The following is a 26,113-nucleotide window of genomic DNA, read 5'->3' on the forward strand; positions in this document are numbered from 1 at the left end:
TGTTAAATCACACATTATGTTTGTGATGGTTTCATCTGTTAAATCACACATTATGTTTGTGCTGGTTTCATCTGTTAAATCACACAATATGTTTGTGCTGGTTTCATCTGTTAAATCACACATTATGTTTGTGATGGTTTCATCTGTTAAATCACACATTATGTTTGTCCTGGTTTCATCTGTTAAATCACACATTATGTTTGTCCTGGTTTCATCTGTTAAATCACACACTATGTTTGTGCTCGTTTCATCTGTTAAATCACACATTATGTTTGTGATGGTTTCATCTGTTAAATCACACATTATGTTTGTCCTGGTTTCATCTGTTAAATCACACATTATGTTTGTCCTGGTTTCATCTATTAAATCACACACTATGTTTGTGCTCGTTTCATCTGTTAAATCACACATTATGTTTGTGATGGTTTCATCTGTTAAATCACACATTATGTTTGTGCTGGTTTCATCTGTTAAATCACACAATATGTTTGTGCTGGTTTCATCTGTTAAATCACACATTATGTTTGTGATGGTTTCATCTGTTAAATCACACATTATGTTTGTCCTGGTTTCATCTGTTAAATCACACATTATGTTTGTCCTGGTTTCATCTGTTAAATCACACACTATGTTTGTGCTCGTTTCATCTGTTAAATCACACATTATGTTTGTGATGGTTTCATCTGTTAAATCACACATTATGTTTGTCCTGGTTTCATCTGTTAAATCACACATTATGTTTGTCCTGGTTTCATCTGTTAAATCACACAATATGTTTGTGCTGGTTTCATCTGTTAAATCACACATTATGTTTGTGCTGGTTTCATCTGTTAAATCACACATTATGATTGTGCTGGTTTCATCTGTTAAATCACACATTATGTTTGTGATGGTTTCATCTGTTAAATCACACATTATGTTTGTGCTGGTTTCATCTGTTAAATCACACATTATGTTTGTGCTGGTTTCATCTGTTAAATCACACATTATGTTTGTGCTGGTTTCATCTGTTAAATCACACATTATGTTTGTCCTGGTTTCATCTGTTAAATCACACATTATGTTTGTGCTGGTTTCATCTGTTAAATCACACATTATGTTTGTCCTGGTTTCATCTGTTAAATCACACATTATGTTTGTGCTGGTTTCATCTGTTAAATCACACATTATGTTTGTCCTGGTTTCATCTGTTAAATCACACAATATGTTTGTGATGGTTTCATCTGTTAAATCACACATTATGTTTGTCCTGGTTTCATCTGTTAAATCACACAATATGTTTGTGATGGTTTCATCTGTTAAATCACACATTATGTTTGTGCTGGTTTCATCTGTTAAATCACACATTATGTTTGTCCTGGTTTCATCTGTTAAATCACACATTATGTTTGTGCTGGTTTCATCTGTTAAATCACACATTATGTTTGTCCTGGTTTCATCTGTTAAATCACACAATATGTTTGTGATGGTTTCATCTGTTAAATCACACATTATGTTTGTCCTGGTTTCATCTGTTAAATCACACAATATGTTTGTGATGGTTTCATCTGTTAAATCACACATTATGTTTGTGCTGGTTTCATCTGTTAAATCACACATTATGTTTGTGCTGGTTTCATCTGTTAAATCACACATTATGTTTGTCCTGGTTTCATCTGTTAAATCACACAATATGTTTGTGATGGTTTCATCTGTTAAATCACACATTATGTTTGTGCTGGTTTCATCTGTTAAATCACACATTATGTTTGTGCTGGTTTCATCTGTTAAATCACACATTATGTTTGTGCTGGTTTCATCTGTTAAATCACACAATATGTTTGTGATGGTTTCAGATGTTAAATCACACACTATGTTTGTGCTAGTTTCAGATGTTAAATGACATGTTATTTTTGTGATGGTTTCATCTGTTAAATCACATGTTATTTTTGTGATGGTTTCATCTGTTAAATCACACATTATGTTTGTGCTGGTTTCATATGTTGAATCACACATTATGTTTGTGCTGGTTTCATATGTTGAATCACACATTATGTTTGTGCTGGTTTCATATGTTGAATCACACATTATGTTTGTGCTGGTTTCAGATGCTAAATCACACATTATGTTTGTCCTGGTTTCATCTGTTAAATCACACATTATGTTTGTGCTGGTTTCAGATGTTAAATCACACACTATGTTTGTGCTAGTTTCAGATGTTAAATGACATGTTATTTTTGTGATGGTTTCATCTGTTAAATCACACATTATGTTTGTCCTGGTTTCATCTGTTAAATCACACAATATGTTTGTGCTGGTTTCATTTGTTTAAATCACACATTATGTTTGTGCTGGTTTCATCTGTTAAATCACACATTATGTTTGTCCTGGTTTCATCTGTAAAATCACACATTATGTTTGTGCTAGTTTCAGATGTTAAATGACATGTTATTTTTGTGATGGTTTCATCTGTTAAATCACACAATATGTTTGTCCTGGTTTCATATGTTAAATCACACATTATGTTTGTGATGGTTTCATCTGTTAAATCACACATTATGTTTGTGCTGGTTTCATATGTTAAATCACACATTATGTTTGTGCTGGTTTCATTTGTTAAATCACACATTATGTTTGTCCTGGTTTCATCTGTTAAATCACACACTATGTTTGTGCTCGTTTCATCTGTTAAATCACACATTATGTTTGTGATGGTTTCATCTGTTAAATCACACATTATGTTTGTGCTGGTTTCATCTGTTAAATCACACAATATGTTTGTGCTGGTTTCATCTGTTAAATCACACATTATGTTTGTGATGGTTTCATCTGTTAAATCACACATTATGTTTGTCCTGGTTTCATCTGTTAAATCACACATTATGTTTGTCCTGGTTTCATCTGTTAAATCACACACTATGTTTGTGCTCGTTTCATCTGTTAAATCACACATTATGTTTGTGATGGTTTCATCTGTTAAATCACACATTATGTTTGTCCTGGTTTCATCTGTTAAATCACACATTATGTTTGTCCTGGTTTCATCTGTTAAATCACACAATATGTTTGTGCTGGTTTCATCTGTTAAATCACACATTATGTTTGTGCTGGTTTCATCTGTTAAATCACACATTATGATTGTGCTGGTTTCATCTGTTAAATCACACATTATGTTTGTGATGGTTTCATCTGTTAAATCACACATTATGTTTGTGCTGGTTTCATCTGTTAAATCACACATTATGTTTGTGCTGGTTTCATCTGTTAAATCACACATTATGTTTGTGCTGGTTTCATCTGTTAAATCACACATTATGTTTGTCCTGGTTTCATCTGTTAAATCACACATTATGTTTGTGCTGGTTTCATCTGTTAAATCACACATTATGTTTGTCCTGGTTTCATCTGTTAAATCCCACATTATGTTTGTGCTGGTTTCATCTGTTAAATCACACATTATGTTTGTCCTGGTTTCATCTGTTAAATCACACAATATGTTTGTGATGGTTTCATCTGTTAAATCACACATTATGTTTGTCCTGGTTTCATCTGTTAAATCACACAATATGTTTGTGATGGTTTCATCTGTTAAATCACACATTATGTTTGTGCTGGTTTCATCTGTTAAATCACACATTATGTTTGTCCTGGTTTCATCTGTTAAATCACACATTATGTTTGTGCTGGTTTCATCTGTTAAATCACACATTATGTTTGTCCTGGTTTCATCTGTTAAATCACATAATATGTTTGTGATGGTTTCATCTGTTAAATCACACATTATGTTTGTCCTGGTTTCATCTGTTAAATCACACAATATGTTTGTGATGGTTTCATCTGTTAAATCACACATTATGTTTGTGCTGGTTTCATCTGTTAAATCACACAATATGTTTGTGCTGGTTTCATCTGTTAAATCACACATTATGTTTGTCCTGGTTTCATCTGTTAAATCACACATTATGTTTGTCCTGGTTTCATCTGTTAAATCACACATTATGTTTGTGCTGGTTTCATCTGTTAAATCACACATTATGTTTGTGCTGGTTTCATCTGTTAAATCACACAATATGTTTGTGATGGTTTCAGATGTTAAATCACACACTATGTTTGTGCTAGTTTCAGATGTTAAATGACATGTTATTTTTGTGATGGTTTCATCTGTTAAATCACATGTTATTTTTGTGATGGTTTCATCTGTTAAATCACACATTATGTTTGTGCTGGTTTCATATGTTGAATCACACATTATGTTTGTGCTGGTTTCATATGTTGAATCACACATTATGTTTGTGCTGGTTTCATATGTTGAATCACACATTATGTTTGTGCTGGTTTCAGATGCTAAATCACACATTATGTTTGTCCTGGTTTCATCTGTTAAATCACACATTATGTTTGTGCTGGTTTCAGATGTTAAATCACATGTTATTTTTGTGATGGTTTCATCTGTTAAATCACACATTATGTTTGTCCTGGTTTCATCTGTTAAATCACACAATATGTTTGTGCTGGTTTCATTTGTTTAAATCACACACTATGTTTGTGCTAGTTTCAGATGTTAAATGACATGTTATTTTTGTGATGGTTTCATCTGTTAAATCACACATTATGTTTGTCCTGGTTTCATCTGTTAAATCACACAATATGTTTGTGCTGGTTTCATTTGTTTAAATCACACATTATGTTTGTGCTGGTTTCATATGTTAAATAAAACATTCAGTTCGTGCTGGTTTCAGATGTTAAATCACACAATATGTTTGTGCTGGTTTGATATGTTAAATCAAAAGTTATGTTTGTCCTGGTTTCATCTGTTAAATCACATTATGTTTGTGATGGTTTCATCTGTTAAATCACACATTATGTTTGTGATGGTTTCATCTGTTAAATCACACATTATGTTTGTGATGGTTTCATCTGTTAAATCACACATTATGTTTGTGCTGGTTTCATATGTTAAATCACACAATATGTTTGTCCTGGTTTCATCTGTTAAATCACACAATATGTTTGTCCTGGTTTCATCTGTTAAATCACACATTATGTTTGTGCTGGTTTCATCTGTTAAATCACACATTATGTTTGTGCTGGTTTCAGATGCTAAATCACACATTATGCTTGTCCTGGTTTCATCTGTTAAATCACACATTATGTTTGTCCTGGTTTCATCTGTTAAATCACACAATATGTTTGTGATGGTTTCATCTGTTAAATCACACATTATGTTTGTGCTGGTTTCATCTGTTAAATCACACATTATGTTTGTGCTGGTTTCATCTGTTAAATCACACATTATGTTTGTGCTGGTTTCATCTGTTAAATCACACATTATGTTTGTGCTGGTTTCATCTGTTAAATCACACATTATGTTTGTGCTGGTTTCATCTGTTAAATCACACATTATGTTTGTGCTGGTTTCATCTGTTAAATCACACATTATGTTTGTGCTGGTTTCATCTGTTAAATCACACATTATGTTTGTGCTGGTTTCATCTGTTAAATCACACATTATGTTTGTCCTGGTTTCATCTGTTAAATCACACATTATGTTTGTGCTGGTTTCATCTGTTAAATCACACATTATGTTTGTGCTGGTTTCAGATGTTAAATCACACATTATGTTTGTGCTGGTTTCAGATGTTAAATCACACATTATGTTTGTGCTGGTTTCATCTGTTAAATCACACATTATGTTTGTCCTGGTTTCATCTGTTAAATCACACATTATGTTTGTGATGGTTTCATCTGTTAAATCACACATTATGTTTGTGCTGGTTTCAGATGTTAAATCACACATTATGTTTGTGCTGGTTTCAGATGTTAAATCACACATTATGTTTGTGATGGTTTCATCTGTTAAATCACACAATATGTGTGTCCTGGTTTCATATGTTAAATCACACATTATGTTTGTGATGGTTTCATCTGTTAAATCACACATTATGTTTGTGCTGGTTTCATATGTTAAATCACACATTATGTTTGTGATGGTTTCATCTGTTAAATCACACATTATGTTTGTGCTGGTTTCATCTGTTAAATCACACAATATGTTTGTGCTGGTTTCATCTGTTAAATCACACATTATGTTTGTGATGGTTTCATCTGTTAAATCACACATTATGTTTGTCCTGGTTTCATCTGTTAAATCACACATTATGTTTGTCCTGGTTTCATCTGTTAAATCACACACTATGTTTGTGCTCGTTTCATCTGTTAAATCACACATTATGTTTGTGATGGTTTCATCTGTTAAATCACACATTATGTTTGTCCTGGTTTCATCTGTTAAATTACACATTATGTTTGTCCTGGTTTCATCTATTAAATCACACACTATGTTTGTGCTCGTTTCATCTGTTAAATCACACATTATGTTTGTGATGGTTTCATCTGTTAAATCACACATTATGTTTGTGCTGGTTTCATCTGTTAAATCACACAATATGTTTGTGCTGGTTTCATCTGTTAAATCACACATTATGTTTGTGATGGTTTCATCTGTTAAATCACACATTATGTTTGTCCTGGTTTCATCTGTTAAATCACACATTATGTTTGTCCTGGTTTCATCTGTTAAATCACACACTATGTTTGTGCTCGTTTCATCTGTTAAATCACACATTATGTTTGTGATGGTTTCATCTGTTAAATCACACATTATGTTTGTCCTGGTTTCATCTGTTAAATCACACATTATGTTTGTCCTGGTTTCATCTGTTAAATCACACAATATGTTTGTGCTGGTTTCATCTGTTAAATCACACATTATGTTTGTGCTGGTTTCATCTGTTAAATCACACATTATGATTGTGCTGGTTTCATCTGTTAAATCACACATTATGTTTGTGATGGTTTCATCTGTTAAATCACACATTATGTTTGTGCTGGTTTCATCTGTTAAATCACACATTATGTTTGTGCTGGTTTCATCTGTTAAATCACACATTATGTTTGTGCTGGTTTCATCTGTTAAATCACACATTATGTTTGTCCTGGTTTCATCTGTTAAATCACACATTATGTTTGTGCTGGTTTCATCTGTTAAATCACACATTATGTTTGTCCTGGTTTCATCTGTTAAATCACACATTATGTTTGTCCTGGTTTCATCTGTTAAATCACACAATATGTTTGTGATGGTTTCATCTGTTAAATCACACATTATGTTTGTCCTGGTTTCATCTGTTAAATCACACAATATGTTTGTGATGGTTTCATCTGTTAAATCACACATTATGTTTGTGCTGGTTTCATCTGTTAAATCACACATTATGTTTGTCCTGGTTTCATCTGTTAAATCACACATTATGTTTGTGCTGGTTTCATCTGTTAAATCACACATTATGTTTGTCCTGGTTTCATCTGTTAAATCACACAATATGTTTGTGATGGTTTCATCTGTTAAATCACACATTATGTTTGTCCTGGTTTCATCTGTTAAATCACACAATATGTTTGTGATGGTTTCATCTGTTAAATCACACATTATGTTTGTGCTGGTTTCATCTGTTAAATCACACATTATGTTTGTGCTGGTTTCATCTGTTAAATCACACATTATGTTTGTCCTGGTTTCATCTGTTAAATCACACAATATGTTTGTGATGGTTTCATCTGTTAAATCACACATTATGTTTGTGCTGGTTTCATCTGTTAAATCACACATTATGTTTGTGCTGGTTTCATCTGTTAAGTCACACATTATATTTGTGCTGGTTTCATCTGTTAAATCACACAATATGTTTGTGATGGTTTCAGATGTTAAATCACACACTATGTTTGTGCTAGTTTCAGATGTTAAATGACATGTTATTTTTGTGATGGTTTCATCTGTTAAATCACATGTTATTTTTGTGATGGTTTCATCTGTTAAATCACACATTATGTTTGTGCTGGTTTCATATGTTGAATCACACATTATGTTTGTGCTGGTTTCATATGTTGAATCACACATTATGTTTGTGCTGGTTTCATATGTTGAATCACACATTATGTTTGTGCTGGTTTCAGATGCTAAATCACACATTATGTTTGTCCTGGTTTCATCTGTTAAATCACACATTATGTTTGTGCTGGTTTCAGATGTTAAATCACATGTTATTTTTGTGATGGTTTCATCTGTTAAATCACACATTATGTTTGTCCTGGTTTCATCTGTTAAATGACATGTTATGTTTGTGCTGGTTTCATTTGTTTAAATCACACACTATGTTTGTGCTAGTTTCAGATGTTAAATGACATGTTATTTTTGTGATGGTTTCATCTGTTAAATCACACATTATGTTTGTCCTGGTTTCATCTGTTAAATCACACAATATGTTTGTGCTGGTTTCATTTGTTTAAATCACACATTATGTTTGTGCTGGTTTCATATGTTAAATAAAACATTCAGTTCGTGCTGGTTTCAGATGTTAAATCACACAATATGTTTGTGCTGGTTTGATATGTTTATTCAAAAGTTATGTTTGTCCTGGTTTCATCTGTTAAATCACATTATGTTTGTGATGGTTTCATCTGTTAAATCACACATTATGTTTGTGATGGTTTCATCTGTTAAATCACACATTATGTTTGTGATGGTTTCATCTGTTAAATCACACATTATGTTTGTGCTGGTTTCATATGTTAAATCACACATTATGTTTGTGCTGGTTTCATATGTTAAATCACACATTATGTTTGTCCTGGTTTCATCTGTTAAATCACACACTATGTTTGTGCTCGTTTCATCTGTTAAATCACACATTATGTTTGTGATGGTTTCATCTGTTAAATCACACATTATGTTTGTGCTGGTTTCATCTGTTAAATCACACAATATGTTTGTGCTGGTTTCATCTGTTAAATCACACATTATGTTTGTGATGGTTTCATCTGTTAAATCACACATTATGTTTGTCCTGGTTTCATCTGTTAAATCACACACTATGTTTGTGCTCGTTTCATCTGTTAAATCACACATTATGTTTGTGATGGTTTCATCTGTTAAATCACACATTATGTTTGTCCTGGTTTCATCTGTTAAATCACACATTATGTTTGTCCTGGTTTCATCTGTTAAATCACACAATATGTTTGTGCTGGTTTCATCTGTTAAATCACACATTATGTTTGTGCTGGTTTCATCTGTTAAATCACACATTATGATTGTGCTGGTTTCATCTGTTAAATCACACATTATGTTTGTGCTGGTTTCATCTGTTAAATCACACATTATGATTGTCCTGGTTTCATCTGTTAAATCACACAATATGTTTGTGCTGGTTTCATCTGTTAAATCACACATTATGTTTGTGATGGTTTCATCTGTTAAATCACACATTATGTTTGTGCTGGTTTCATCTGTTAAATCACACATTATGATTGTGCTGGTTTCATCTGTTAAATCACACATTATGTTTGTGATGGTTTCATCTGTTAAATCACACATTATGTTTGTCCTGGTTTCATCTGTTAAATCACACATTATGTTTGTGCTGGTTTCATCTGTTAAATCACACATTATGTTTGTGCTGGTTTCATCTGTTAAATCACACATTATGTTTGTGCTGGTTTCATCTGTTAAATCACACATTATGTTTGTGCTGGTTTCATCTGTTAAATCACACATTATGTTTGTGCTCGTTTCAGATGTTAAATCACACACTATGTTTGTGCTCGTTTCAGATGTTAAATCACATGTTATGTTTGTGCTGGTTTCATATGTTAAATCACACATTATGTTTGTGCTGGTTTCATATGTTAAATCACACATTATGTTTGTGCTGGTTTCAGATGTTAAATCACATGTTATGTTTGTGCTGGTTTCAGATGTTAAATCACACTTTATGTTTGTACTGGTTTCATATGTTAAATCACACATTATGTTTGTGATGGTTTCATATGTTAAATCACACATTATGTTTTTGCTGGTTTCATCTGTTAAATCACACAATATGTTTGTCCTGGTTTCATCTGTTAAATCACACAATATGTTTGTGATGGTTTCATCTGTTAAATCACACATTATGTTTGTCCTGGTTTCATCTGTTAAATCACACATTATGGTTGTGATGGTTTCATCTGTTAAATCACACATTATGTTTGTGCTGGTTTCATATGTTAAATCACACATTATGTTTTTGCTGGTTTCATCTGTTAAATCACACATTATGTTTGTCCTGGTTTCATCTGTTAAATCACACATTATGTTTGTGATGGTTTCATCTGTTAAATCACACATTATGTTTGTGCTGGTTTCATATGTTAAATCACACAATATGTTTGTCCTGGTTTCATCTGTTAAATTACACATTATGTTTGTACTGGTTTCATCTGTTAAATCACACATTATGTTTGTGCTGGTTTCATCTGTTAAATCACACATTATGTTTGTGCTGGTTTCAGATGTTAAATCACACACTATGTTTGTGCTCGTTTCAGATGTTAAATCACATGTTATGTTTGTGCTGGTTTCATATGTTAAATCACACATTATGTTTGTGCTGGTTTCATATGTTAAATCACACATTATGTTTGTGCTGGTTTCGTCTGTTAAATCACACATTATGTTTGTGCTGGTTTCATCTGTTAAATCACACATTATGTTTGTGCTGGTTTCAGATGTTAAATCACACACTATGTTTGTGCTCATTTCAGATGTTAAATCACATGTTATGTTTGTGCTGGTTTCAGATGGTAAATCACACATTATGTTTGTGCTGGTTTCATATGTTAAATCACACATTATGTTTGTGCTGGTTTCAGATGTTAAATCACATGTTATGTTTGTGATGGTTTCATCTGTTAAATCACACATTATGTTTGTGCTGGTTTGAGATGTTAAATCACACAATATGTTTGTGCTGGTTTCAGATGTTAAATCACATGTTATTTTTGTGATGGTTTCATCTGTTAAATCACACAATATGTTTGTGCTGGTTTCATCTGTTAAATCACACAATATGTTTGTCCTGGTTTCATCTGTTAAATCACACAATATGTTTGTCCTGGTTTCATCTGTTAAATCACACAATATGTTTGTGCTGGTTTCATCTGTTAAATCACACAATATTTTTGTGCTGGTTTCATCTGTTAAATCACACAATATGTTTGTCCTGGTTTCATCTGTTAAATCACACAATATGTTTGTCCTGGTTTCATCTGTTAAATCACACATTATGTTTGTGCTGGTTTCATCTGTTAAATCACACATTATGTTTGTGCTGGTTTCAGATGCTAAATCACACATTATGTTTGTCCTGGTTTCATCTGTTGAATCACACATTATGTTTGTCCTGGTTTCATCTGTTAAATCACACAATATGTTTGTGATGGTTTCATCTGTTAAATCACACATTATGTTTGTGCTGGTTTCATCTGTTAAATCACACATTATGTTTGTGCTGGTTTCATCTGTTAAATCACACATTATGTTTGTGCTGGTTTCATCTGTTAAATCACACAATATGTTTGTCCTGGTTTCATCTGTTAAATCACACAATATGTTTGTGATGGTTTCATCTGTTAAATCACACATTATGTTTGTGCTGGTTTCATCTGTTAAATCACACATTATGTTTGTGCTGGTTTCATCTGTTAAATCACACATTATGTTTGTGCTGGTTTCATCTGTTAAATCACACAATATGTTTGTCCTGGTTTCATCTGTTAAATCACACAATATGTTTGTGATGGTTTTATCTGTTAAATCACACATTATGTTTGTCCTGGTTTCATCTGTTAAATCACACATTATGGTTGTGATGGTTTCATCTGTTAAATCACACATTATGTTTGTGCTGGTTTCATATGTTAAATCACACATTATGTTTTTGCTGGTTTCATCTGTTAAATCACACATTATGTTTGTCCTGGTTTCATCTGTTAAATCACACATTATGTTTGTGATGGTTTCATCTGTTAAATCACACATTATGTTTGTGCTGGTTTCATATGTTAAATCACACAATATGTTTGTCCTGGTTTCATCTGTTAAATTACACATTATGTTTGTGCTGGTTTCATCTGTTAAATCACACATTATGTTTGTGCTGGTTTCATCTGTTAAATCACACATTATGTTTGTGCTGGTTTCAGATGTTAAATCACACACTATGTTTGTGCTCGTTTCAGATGTTAAATCACATGTTATGTTTGTGCTGGTTTCATATGTTAAATCACACATTATGTTTGTGCTGGTTTCATATGTTAAATCACACATTATGTTTGTGCTGGTTTCGTCTGTTAAATCACACATTATGTTTGTGCTGGTTTCATCTGTTAAATCACACATTATGTTTGTGCTGGTTTCAGATGTTAAATCACACACTATGTTTGTGCTCATTTCAGATGTTAAATCACATGTTATGTTTGTGCTGGTTTCAGATGGTAAATCACACATTATGTTTGTGCTGGTTTCATATGTTAAATCACACATTATGTTTGTGCTGGTTTCAGATGTTAAATCACATGTTATGTTTGTGATGGTTTCATCTGTTAAATCACACATTATGTTTGTGCTGGTTTGAGATGTTAAATCACACAATATGTTTGTGCTGGTTTCAGATGTTAAATCACATGTTATTTTTGTGATGGTTTCATCTGTTAAATCACACAATATGTTTGTGCTGGTTTCATCTGTTAAATCACACAATATGTTTGTCCTGGTTTCATCTGTTAAATCACACAATATGTTTGTCCTGGTTTCATCTGTTAAATCACACAATATGTTTGTGCTGGTTTCATCTGTTAAATCACACAATATTTTTGTGCTGGTTTCATCTGTTAAATCACACAATATGTTTGTCCTGGTTTCATATGTTAAATCACACAATATGTTTGTCCTGGTTTCATCTGTTAAATCACACATTATGTTTGTGCTGGTTTCATCTGTTAAATCACACATTATGTTTGTGCTGGTTTCAGATGCTAAATCACACATTATGTTTGTCCTGGTTTCATCTGTTGAATCACACATTATGTTTGTCCTGGTTTCATCTGTTAAATCACACAATATGTTTGTGATGGTTTCATCTGTTAAATCACACATTATGTTTGTGCTGGTTTCATCTGTTAAATCACACATTATGTTTGTGCTGGTTTCATCTGTTAAATCACACATTATGTTTGTGCTGGTTTCATCTGTTAAATCACACATTATGTTTGTGCTGGTTTCATCTGTTAAATCACACATTATGTTTGTGCTGGTTTCATCTGTTAAATCACACATTATGTTTGTGCTGGTTTCATCTGTTAAATCACACATTATGTTTGTGCTGGTTTCATCTGTTAAACTAGAACGGGCACTCGGTAGAGCGCATACCTTCGCCGCAGCTACTGTTCTGTACTTGGCATGGGAGTGTAGGGAACAGAACAGTGAACAGTTTGGTGCTGATTTCATGCAAATCGGATAAGAATTGACCGAGTTATGACAAAAAACGCACATTTTGCAAGGTCGTGACCCCCCTGACCTTTGACCCCCAACCGCTAACAAGGGTAATGTCTTCACTGGGTCATGTCGTATATCACAAGATCGGGCATTGAATTCTGAACATTTTGGCATTAGTTGCATGCCAATTGGATAAAAATTGACCGCGCTATGGTAAAAATACGATTTTGACCTTTTCGTGACCTTGACCTTGACCTTTGACCCGATTGCTCCCAAAATCTAATCAAATGTGTCCCGTATAATAACCAATCATCCCACCAAATTTCATGCAATTCGGTTGAATACTTTTTGAGTTATGCGAATAACATACACACACACACACACACACACACAGACATACAAATAAATACACAGCGATCAAAACATAACCTTCCGCATTTGCGAAGGTAATCACACATTATGTTTGTGATGGTTTCATCTGTTAAATCACACATTATGTTTGTGCTGGTTTCATCTGTTAAATCACACATTATGTTTGTGCTGGTTTCATCTGTTAAATCACACATTATGTTTGTGCTGGTTTCATCTCTTAAATCACACATTATGTTTGTGCTGGTTTCATCTGTTAAATCACACATTATGTTTGTGTTGGTTTCATCTGTTAAATCACACATTATGTTTGTGATGGTTTCATCTGTTAAATCACACATTATGTTTGTGCTGGTTTCATCTGTTAAATCACACATTATGTTTGTGCTGGTTTCATCTGTTAAATCACTCATTATGTTTGTCCTGGTTTCATCTGTTAAATCACACATTATGTTTGTGCTGGTTTCATCTGTTAAATCACACATTATGTTTGTGCTGGTTTCAGATGTTAAATCACACACTCTGTTTGTGCTAGTTTCAGATGTAAAATGACATGTTATTTTTGTGATGGTTTCATCTGTTAAATCACGTTATTTTTGTGATGGTTTCATCTGTTAAATCACACATTATGTTTGTGCTGGTTTCATATGTTGAATCACACACTATGTTTGTGCTAGTTTCAGATGTTAAATGACATGTTATTTTTGTGATGGTTTCATCTGTTAAATCACACAATATGTTTGTCCTGGTTTCATCTGTTAAATCACACATTATGTTTGTCCTGGTTTCATCTGTTAAATCACACAATATGTTTGTGATGGTTTCATCTGTTAAATCACACATTATGTTTGTCCTGGTTTCATCTGTTAAATCACACAATATGTTTATGATGGTTTCATCTGTTAAATCACACATTATGTTTGTGCTGGTTTCATCTGTTAAATCACACATTATGTTTGTGCTGGTTTCATCTGTTAAATCACACATTATGTTTGTCCTGGTTTCATCTGTTAAATCACACAATATGTTTGTGATGGTTTCATCTGTTAAATCACACATTATGTTTGTCCTGGTTTCATCTGTTAAATCACACAATATGTTTGTGATGGTTTCATCTGTTAAATCACACATTATGTTTGTGCTGGTTTCATCTGTTAAATCACACATTATGTTTGTGCTGGTTTCATCTGTTAAATCACATATTATGTTTGTGCTGGTTTCATCTGTTAAATCACACATTATGTTTGTCCTGGTTTCATCTGTTAAATCACACATTATGTTTGTGCTGGTTTCATCTGTTAAATCACACAATATGTTTGTGATGGTTTCATCTGTTAAATCACACATTATGTTTGTGATGGTTTCATCTGTTAAATCACACAATATGTTTGTGATGGTTTCATCTGTTAAATCACACATTATGTTTGTCCTGGTTTCATCTGTTAAATCACACAATATGTTTGTGATGGTTTCATCTGTTAAATCACACATTATGTTTGTGCTGGTTTCATCTGTTAAATCACACATTATGTTTGTGCTGGTTTCAGATGTTAAATCACACACTATGTTTGTGCTGGTTTCATCTGTTAAATCACACATTATGTTTGTGCTGGTTTCATCTGTTAAATCACACATTATGTTTGTCCTGGTTTCATCTGTTAAATCACACAATATGTTTGTGATGGTTTCATCTGTTAAATCACACATTATGTTTGTGCTGGTTTCATCTGTTAAATCACACATTATGTTTGTGCTGGTTTCATCTGTTAAATCACACATTATGTTTGTCCTGGTTTCATCTGTTAAATCACACATTATGTTTGTGCTGGTTTCATCTGTTAAATCACACAATATGTTTGTGATGGTTTCATCTGTTAAATCACACATTATGTTTGTGCTGGTTTCATCTGTTAAATCACACAATATGTTTGTGATGGTTTCATCTGTTAAATCACACATTATGTTTGTCCTGGTTTCATCTGTTAAATCACACAATATGTTTGTGATGGTTTCATCTGTTAAATCACACATTATGTTTGTGCTGGTTTCATCTGTTAAATCACACATTATGTTTGTGCTGGTTTCAGATGTTAAATCACACACTATGTTTGTGCTGGTTTCATCTGTTAAATCACACATTATGTTTGTGCTGGTTTCATCTGTTAAATCACACATTATGTTTGTCCTGGTTTCATCTGTTAAATCACACAATATGTTTGTGATGGTTTCATCTGTTAAATCACACATTATGTTTGTGCTGGTTTCATCTGTTAAATCACACATTATGTTTGTGCTGGTTTCAGATGTTAAATCACACACTATGTTTGTGCTAGTTTCAGATGTTAAATGACATGTTATTTTTGTGATGGTTTCATCTGTTAAATCACGTTATTTTTGTGATGGTTTCATCTGTTAAATCACACATTATGTTTGTGCTGGTTTCATATGTTGAATCACACATTATGTTTGTGCTGGTTTCATATGTTGAATCACACATTATGTTTGTGCTGGTTTCATATGTTGAATCACACATTATGTTTGTGCTGGTTTCAGATGCTAAATCACACATTATGTTTGTCCTGGTTTCATCTGTTAAATCACACATTATGTTCGTGCTGGTTTCAGATGTTAAATCACACAATATGTTTGTGCTGGTTTGATATGTTAAATCAAAAGTTATGTTTGTCCTGGTTTCATCTGTTAAATCACATTATGTTTGTGATGGTTTCATCTGTTAAATCACACATTATGTTTGTGATGGTTTCATCTGTTAAATCACACATTATGTTTGTGATGGTTTCATCTGTTAAATCACACATTATGTTTGTGCTGGTTTCATATGTTAAATCACACATTATGTTTGTGCTGGTTTCATATGTTAAATCACACATTATGTTTGTCCTGGTTTCATCTGTTAAATCACACACGATGTTTGTGCTCGTTTCATCTGTTGAATCACACATTATGTTTGTGATGGTTTCATCTGTTAAATCACACATTATGTTTGTGCTGGTTTCATCTGTTAAATCACACAATATGTTTGTGCTGGTTTCATCTGTTAAATCACACATTATGTTTGTGATGGTTTCATCTGTTAAATCACACATTATGTTTGTCGTGGTTTCATCTGTTAAATCACACATTATGTTTGTCCTGGTTTCATCTGTTAAATCACACACTATGTTTGTGCTCGTTTCATCTGTTAAATCACACATTATGTTTGTGCTGGTTTCATCTGTTAAATCACACATTATGTTTGTCCTGGTTTCATCTGTTAAATCACACAATATGTTTGTGATGGTTTCATCTGTTAAATCACACATTATGTTTGTGCTGGTTTCATCTGTTAAATCACACATTATGTTTGTGCTGGTTTCAGATGTTAAATCACACACTATGTTTGTGCTAGTTTCAGATGTTAAATGACATGTTATTTTTGTGATGGTTTCATCTGTTAAATCACGTTATTTTTGTGATGGTTTCATCTGTTAAATCACACATTATGTTTGTGCTGGTTTCATATGTTGAATCACACATTATGTTTGTGCTGGTTTCATATGTTGAATCACACATTATGTTTGTGCTGGTTTCATATGTTGAATCACACATTATGTTTGTGCTGGTTTCAGATGCTAAATCACACATTATGTTTGTCCTGGTTTCATCTGTTAAATCACACATTATGTTCGTGCTGGTTTCAGATGTTAAATCACACAATATGTTTGTGCTGGTTTGATATGTTAAATCAAAAGTTATGTTTGTCCTGGTTTCATCTGTTAAATCACATTATGTTTGTGATGGTTTCATCTGTTAAATCACACATTATGTTTGTGATGGTTTCATCTGTTAAATCACACATTATGTTTGTGATGGTTTCATCTGTTAAATCACACATTATGTTTGTGCTGGTTTCATATGTTAAATCACACATTATGTTTGTGCTGGTTTCATATGTTAAATCACACATTATGTTTGTCCTGGTTTCATCTGTTAAATCACACACGATGTTTGTGCTCGTTTCATCTGTTGAATCACACATTATGTTTGTGATGGTTTCATCTGTTAAATCACACATTATGTTTGTGCTGGTTTCATCTGTTAAATCACACAATATGTTTGTGCTGGTTTCATCTGTTAAATCACACATTATGTTTGTGATGGTTTCATCTGTTAAATCACACATTATGTTTGTCGTGGTTTCATCTGTTAAATCACACATTATGTTTGTCCTGGTTTCATCTGTTAAATCACACACTATGTTTGTGCTCGTTTCATCTGTTAAATCACACATTATGTTTGTGATGGTTTCATCTATTAAATCACACATTATGTTTGTCCTGGTTTCATCTGTTAAATCACACATTATGTTTGTCCTGGTTTCATCTGTTAAATCACACAATATGTTTGTGCTGGTTTCATCTGTTAAATCACACATTATGTTTGTGCTGGTTTCATCTGTTAAATCACACATTATGATTGTGCTGGTTTCATCTGTTAAATCACACATTATGTTTGTGATGGTTTCATCTGTTAAATCACACATTATGTTTGTGCTGGTTTCATCTGTTAAATCACACATTATGTTTGTGCTGGTTTCATCTATTAAATCACACATTATGTTTGTGCTGGTTTCATCTGTTAAATCACACATTATGTTTGTGCTGGTTTCATCTGTTAAATCACACATTATGTTTGTCCTGGTTTCATCTGTTAAATCACACATTATGTTTGTGCTGGTTTCATCTGTTAAATCACACATTATGTTTGTCCTGGTTTCATCTGTTAAATCACACAATATGTTTGTGATGGTTTCATCTGTTAAATCACACATTATGTTTGTCCTGGTTTCATCTGTTAAATTAAACAATATGTTTGTGATGGTTTCATCTGTTAAATCACACATTATGTTTGTGATGGTTTCATCTGTTAAATCACACATTATGTTTGTGCTGGTTTCATCTGTTAAATCACACATTATGTTTGTGCTGGTTTCATCTGTTAAATCACACATTATGTTTGTGCTGGTTTCATCTGTTAAATCACACATTATGTTTGTCCTGGTTTCATCTGTTAAATCACACAATATGTTTGTGATGGTTTCATCTGTTAAATCACACATTATGTTTGTGCTGGTTTCATCTGTTAAATCACACATTATGTTTGTGATGGTTTCAGATGCTAAATCACACATTATGTTTGTCCTGGTTTCATCTGTTAAATCACACAATATGTTTGTGATGGTTTCATCTGTTAAATCACACATTATGTTTGTGCTGGTTTCATCTGTTAAATCACACATTATGTTTGTGCTGGTTTCATCTGTTAAATCACATGTTATTTTTGTGATGGTTTCATCTGTTAAATCACACATTATGTTTGTCCTGGTTTCATCTGTTAAATCACACAATATGTTTGTGCTGGTTTCATTTGTTTAAATCACACATTATGTTTGTGCTGGTTTCATCTGTTAAATCACACAATATGTTTGTGATGGTTTCATCTGTTAAATCACACAATATGTTTGTGATGGTTTCATCTGTTAAATCACACATTATGTTTGTGCTAGTTTCAGATGTTAAATGACATGTTATTTTTGTGATGGTTTCATCTGTTAAATCACATGTTATTTTTGTGATGGTTTCATCTGTTAAATCACACATTATGTTTGTGCTGGTTTCATATGTTGAATCACACATTATGTTTGTGCTGGTTTCATCTGTTAAATCACACATTATGTTTGTGCTAGTTTCAGATGTTAAATGACATGTTATTTTTGTGATGGTTTCATCTGTTAAATCACATGTTATTTTTGTGATGGTTTCATCTGTTAAATCACACATTATGTTTGTGCTGGTTTCATATGTTGAATCACACATTATGTTTGTGCTGGTTTCATATGTTGAATCACACATTATGTTTGTGCTAGTTTCATATGTTGAATCACACATTATGTTTGTGCTGGTTTCAGATGCTAAATCACACATTATGTTTGTGCTGGTTTCAGATGTTAAATCACACACTATGTTTGTGCTAGTTTCAGATGTTAAATGACATGTTATTTTTGTGATGGTTTCATCTGTTAAATCACACATTATGTTTGTGCTAGTTTCAGATGTTAAATCACACATTATGTTTGTGATGGTTTCATCTGTTAAATCACACATTATGTTTGTCCTGGTTTCATCTGTTAAATCACACATTATGTTTGTGCTGGTTTCAGATGTTAAATCACACACTATGTTTGTGCTAGTTTCAGATGTTAAATGACATGTTATTTTTGTGATGGTTTCATCTGTTAAATCACACATTATGTTTGTGCTAGTTTCAGATGTTAAATGACATGTTATTTTTGTGATGGTTTCATCTGTTAAATCACACGTTATGTTTGTGCTGGTTTCATCAATAATGAGAATGCTGGTTTAATAAATAAACCTATCATCTGTTTTAACAACTCATCTCGGTGATTATGTCCCTTTGTGTGGTTTGATCGTGGTACTCCTGGCACTATCAGCAGCGTTTAGTTTTATTGCAGATAAGTTGAATTGTTCTCTCTTTCCTTCAATATTCGTGTTTGTTCGACCATCAGATCTGTTCTGTATATTTACAGTGTCCTGTCCTTCCTTGTTCCACGTGTTCATTTTCAATAAATCATTATCTACCATAAATGGATTAGATGTGTGTGTGTGTGTGTGTGTGTGTGTGTGTGTGTGTGTGTGTGTGTGTGTGTGTGTGTGTGTGTGTGTGTGTGTGTGTGTGTGAGAGCAAGCCATGTTTTGGTGGAGTTATACGTTCTGATGTGGAGTGTGATGCAACAAAATGATCGTCACGATCTCCTGAGTAGATGAGGCTAATTAACTACAAAAAACACAGAAGAATTTCCAAGTTGGAAATGTTTCCAAAATTTCTTGTTTCCTTCCCTTCTGATCTTCACTCTTCTGAAGTTATTTTCTCTCCATGTCTCTTTCTCTCAATTGATTCCCTGACTCGACATTCTCCCCAATTGTTCTCTCTGGTGCTCCAAATGCAGGCAGATTCAGTGTTTCCAAACAGTCCAATGATTACACTGGGTGGTTTGCTTTTGCCTTCCTAATTGTACAACAGAATTTGTCCAGGTTTCTGATGATTGAAACTCCTCTCTTCTTAAGATATTGAGGGATTTTAACATCGAACAACGAATGCTTGCAGATGGAATACCAATGAGCTTGACCTGATCCTAGACAGGCTGATTTTGGGATGGAAGCACTAATCCACCAGTTTATATTAAAATCGATGAATAGCCGGTTAAAGAAGAAGAAGAAGAAGGAGAATCAGAGGTCGTGCAATGACATTTGATTCCAGGCCCGGAAACACTTCCAAGCTCGGTGTGAATGGTGATTCGCACTCCCTCTTCTTCCTCTTCTGCTACACCTTGATTCGAGGATGATGAGATCTTCCTGAAGAAAACTTTGACTTTTCCGTCCTCAAAACCTATTTTCTGTTCACGAGCTGGGGCCTATGATATCCGCACAATCGAGTTGCACATTGCAGTACTTGGCAACACGTGACATTGTGGTTCTTGGTATTAACCCCCTATGGTTTTCATGGAAGGGGGATAGCTGTTTGTTCTCTCAATATACCTGTTTGTTCTCTGCCTGTCCATCGCACCTGTGGGTTTTCAGACCTTTTTCCCATAACAAGTTTGAGTTTCACGTCTTTTCATCAATTTCTCAGAGTTATGCCTTTTTAGACTTATGAGACGGGGAGATGTATTGCGGGAGGCAATTCTCACTCTTGTTGTTGCTGTATTTTGTTGTAATTATCAAATTGTTGATGATTTAACTGTTTGCCGTGCAGGAAGAACAGGTTGTACAGGGACAAGCGATATCCAAGAGCAGGTGAGCTCCATTCATTTTTATTTTTTATTTTTTTGAATACAAGATCGAGGCTTGTGTTCGAGCTAACATTGATCACAAAAAGACAAACTGACACATAAAACATATGATAAAGGCAGCGGGAGATAAGATGGAGAGCAGGGACATCGGGAGATCTGTGGGAGGGAGAGGGCTTGGGGGGAGGAGGCATGGGAAGGGTGGGGAGGTGGGAGAGGTAAAAAAAAAACACATGGACACTGCTCGGACTTCCAGGAAAGAAGTCGGTATTTCATAAAAGTGGATCTGGGGTGAATTAACGGGGGTAGAAAAGATCGAGGGTTTGGATGGGGGAAGATAAGAGATGGTGGTGAACAGCTGTTTTAACTACAAGTGAACTTGTTTCACGACAAGTTGAACACCATAAATCAATCCAACATTCCTTCCCTCCTTCATTTTCATTCTTCAAAACTATCTTAGTGTTTATGTAATATCCTGCATTGTGTCGTGGAACAATTTGTGTACATAAACCAAATCGTGTTCACTCATTGAATACTTGTAAGATTTCATAACACTGGGAAAATACTCATTCCGTTACAACAGAAATACATGGTCAAACCAACTTACACAGCACAAGGACCCTGGGTCGACACGAGTATTCTTCCCCGATCGAACCTTTTTTGAATACTTGCAGCAATTGAAGACAATGGAGACGATTTGATTGAGTCCTCACAGTGGGAGGGGGTATGAAGGAGGAGATCGGGGGACGAGGGATTCTGATAAGGGATTAGGAAGGGGTAAATCGGGGTTTGAGGTTACTGATTAGGAAGTAGAGAGTGGGGAGGAGATGGAGCGGGGTATGGGGTGATCCCTGATTAAACTGTTATCTTCTCAGTGGGTCACTTGAACCAAAAGATCATTGTCTTTGTCCAGCAACTTTCACAAACCTTGTCCCCAATTAGTATTTACACAGAACTGGAAATGAATATCTTTCCATCACAAAGGCAACTCTCGAGTCCACCAGAGTCTGAATTATACTCTTGAATTCCTAAGTTTGAGATGAATGTAACACATATATATATATATACACGGATCCTTAATAATATAATGAATCCTTTTCCTACAAGATTCTTATGAACTATTGCATAGTATTGTTAAGATTCATCAAATTACTGAACGACATCGGAGTTTGTTGTCATTATAATGCATTTTATCAATTAAGATGACAAGGGACAGGTTTTCAATTGGAATGCCCACGATAACTCACTTACCTGGAAGTTTTTATACTTCTACATTTGACACCTACACTTACCATGGAGTATACACATGTGCAAATGAGTGGTGAAAGACTGGGAGGAGGGTTTTGAAAAAACAATTTTTGGAAAAGGAATGGTACATCTGGAGGTAGATGGAAAATGTAGGTGACTATGGAAAAGGAGGTTGACAGGACAAAAGAGATCCATATTATCACTTTCCTTTCACTTCTCTGGGTCTTTTGTCCTGTAAACCTCCGTTCCATCCTTCTCTCACTTTTTCTGTGCAGTTCTATTTCTCTATATTTTCTAAAGTCGAATGTGATGGAAGAGGAAACTCGTTTCCCTAATTACTGTTCACAATGTCTGTTATAATATTATATGTAATATTATTATATGTCTATTTATATTAAAAGCATGCCGTTTTGACATATATCTAAATGTAGCATGCAGATGGTTAAGCACAGATCATAAAATAATCATTTTTGAAAACTCTTGTATTCACGCAACAGGATCAGAGCGACGACAAGACTTACATGGGGCTGGCAAAGACTTCCCAGGTCCCTGAGTCCCCGGTGTACGAGAGAATTGGGAATTAGATCCCTCCCTCATGTCATGTGTTTCTCTACATTTTAATTTACTCAACCTGCCCCTTGTTCCAATTTCCAAATTCTCTCTCTCCTGCTCTCTCTCTCCCGCTCTCTCTCTCCCGCTCTCTCTCTCCCGCTCTCTCTCTCCCGCTCTCTCTCTCCCGCTCTCTCTCTCCCGCTCTCTCTCTCCCGCTCTCTCTCTCCCACTCTCTCTCTCCCGCTCTCTCTCTCCTGCTCTCTCTCTCTCTCGCTCTCTCTCTCCCCCTCTCTCTCTCTCTCTCTCTCTCTCTCTCTCTCTCTCTCTCTCTCCCCCAACCCCCGACCTTTATGCCAACACTTATAATTAATATGTCATATATTCCATGCTCAATTACCTTAGTGCTGAGTGTCAAGGAATATGTAGCATGTTTTGGCTTTAGTGTGACTTGGCCAGGGCCAGAATCAAACCACAAACCTCCGAGACTCGGAGTGCTTTTTCTGACTATCATCAAACCAAGAGGGCAAAGCCAACCTGAATAAATAGCACTGAGTGGACTGACGGTCAACTGAGAGGCAAGTGTGCATACCTCATGTTCCGAGGCCATCTTGTCAGCCTAACACACCACTCAAATCAACACACCAATTTAGTAAGCCACACACCCGCAACAAACCCTTCCCACAACTCATGGACACACACATCCCTTTATTTGGAAAGTGTATAATGCCACAGATCGCTGCCACATTTGATTTCCAAAAATAATAAAAATAACCCTATGTACATACATGAAGCAAAAACATGTGTATGGCTTATGTGCACATATATTACATCGTAGTTATACACCTGGGATCATTCCAATTGCACTTGGCATGGGACTGACACCCAGATCTAAGGCCTGAGGCCTGCCGTCTGTGCAGCTTATAAAAATGGCAGCGCATGATTTTAATTATGGGTGGAGTCAGGCCATCTGTCCATCCAATGGGTGTACGGCAATACATACATTTATAGTCCAAATCCATTTCGGCTGTTTAGATAAATATATAAAAAGGGCATTGTAAATCATGTTTGCATTTTCTGGTGATTGAATGATTTGCGATACCTTCAGGCATTTCAATTACTTTTTCGTTTTCTGAATCTTTACACATGAATAAACAATGAACAGATAAACATGAAGAAGATTCCGATGTATTTTTTTTTGAAAAAGGAATTATTGGTAAAAGGAGATATTTTATTTAACGTGAATAAGGTATTTGAGCCAACGCTGAAGAGTGAAACAATGCTCGACGCTGCCATATGTATCTGAATGTAGAATCTCACACAGTTACTCTTCCCTGAAGGCATGTGATGGCATGAATGCTGATTTTTCAGTTACCCTGCCCTCAGGGCATGTGATGGCATGAATGCTGATTCTCAGTTACCCTGCCCTCAGGGTATGAGATGGCATGAATGCCGATTCCCATTTACCCTGCCCTCAGGGCATGAGATGGCATGAATGCCAATTCTCAGTTACCTTACCCTCAGGGTATGAAATGGCATGAATGCCGATTCTCAGTTACCATGCCCCCAGGGCATGAATGCCGATTCTTAGTTACCCTGCCCTTAGGGCATGAGATGGCATGAATGCCGATTCTCAATTACCTTTCCCTCAGGATATGAGTTGGCATGAATGCCGATTCCCCACTTCCCATGCCTCTCCCTTCCCGTGCCTCCTCCCCCAAGCCCTCTCCCTCCCACAGATCTTCCAATGTCCCTGTTCTCCACTTTTGTACTTGTGTGCTTCCCTCTCTCTCCCCATCTTGTCTCCCACTCCCTTTATCATATGTTTTATGTGTCAGTTTGTTTTTTTGTGATTAATGTTAGCTCTTACACGAGGCTCGATCTTCTACACAAAAAATATATATATATATATATTGTTGCGGTTCTTCGCCACCATACTTCCCCTTACCAAAGGGGGGATTAATCCCCTTGTTCTGGCTGTGCCTGGCGGAACCGAGACTTGCAACGTCCCTTCCGGACAAATGCGGAGTAGGGTCTCGGGACCACTTCTCGCACGTACCTAATTCCCCGCGCTGCCCTGGAGGCAAGGAAACAAGCCTCACACGAGCCACGTTTGGTTTGAGTGCGCCGAGCCGATTGAGTACCACGTGGTCCGTGCAGTCTTAATTAGTGGAACCCGACTCGAGCGATCCTATTCGTACCATTCTTAGCCAATCAAGAAACCACTGAAACGGTCGAATGGAAGAAAAGAAGAACACAGGTTTAATTATTCCCACACGTATGTACATTGATCGAGGACGCAGAGACACAGAGCAGCCTTAGACAATCTTATCTTATTCCCCAGACAAACGGGCCCGTCTCACACTCACACAGGGAATTGCAGATGGGTAGATGTTCCCCAACGCGTCGACATGATCATCCAGAGACAGTCCCCGTCCGGCTCTCCACGGCCCCAGCACATCCCGCGAAGATGGTAGCAGGCGATGGTAGGAACTCGAAGCACGTCTCCCGAACAAGGCGAATGACGAGGTGGAACGGTAAGGGGCGGGACTCTCAGCGCGGCTGGCGATTACTCAGTCGTTCTCACTCACGTGACTTAATTATGCTGTATATCGGTTCATGCGCGTCTGGCTGCGCCCGCATGTCTTTCACAGTTCGCTGCCAACTCTTCTTCCTCGATCCTCTGAACTGGTTAGTGCGCGCGAGTTCTTGGACGCTCTCCACTTGCG

General features: G+C 35.2%; 1 protein-coding gene across 1 annotated transcript in view; it reads left to right on the forward strand.

The window, feature by feature from the left end:
* Positions 1 to 24,558, forward strand: part of LOC144892383 (sialic acid-binding Ig-like lectin 15) — a 109,837-nt gene extending 85,279 nt beyond the window's left edge. Inside the window, exons 4-5 of the mRNA XM_078778791.1 lie at positions 21,554 to 21,594; positions 23,333 to 24,558. Of these exons, the coding sequence (XP_078634917.1) occupies positions 21,554 to 21,594; positions 23,333 to 23,419 (128 nt within the window). The 3' untranslated portion in view covers positions 23,420 to 24,558. The remainder of the gene's footprint in view (positions 1 to 21,553; positions 21,595 to 23,332) is intronic.
* The last annotated feature ends 1,555 nt before the right edge of the window (positions 24,559 to 26,113 follow it).

This window comes from Myxine glutinosa, chromosome 5 (genome assembly GCF_964187855.1).
Source record: "Myxine glutinosa chromosome 5, kmMyxGlut1.1, whole genome shotgun sequence".
NCBI lineage: Eukaryota > Metazoa > Chordata > Myxini > Myxiniformes > Myxinidae > Myxine > Myxine glutinosa.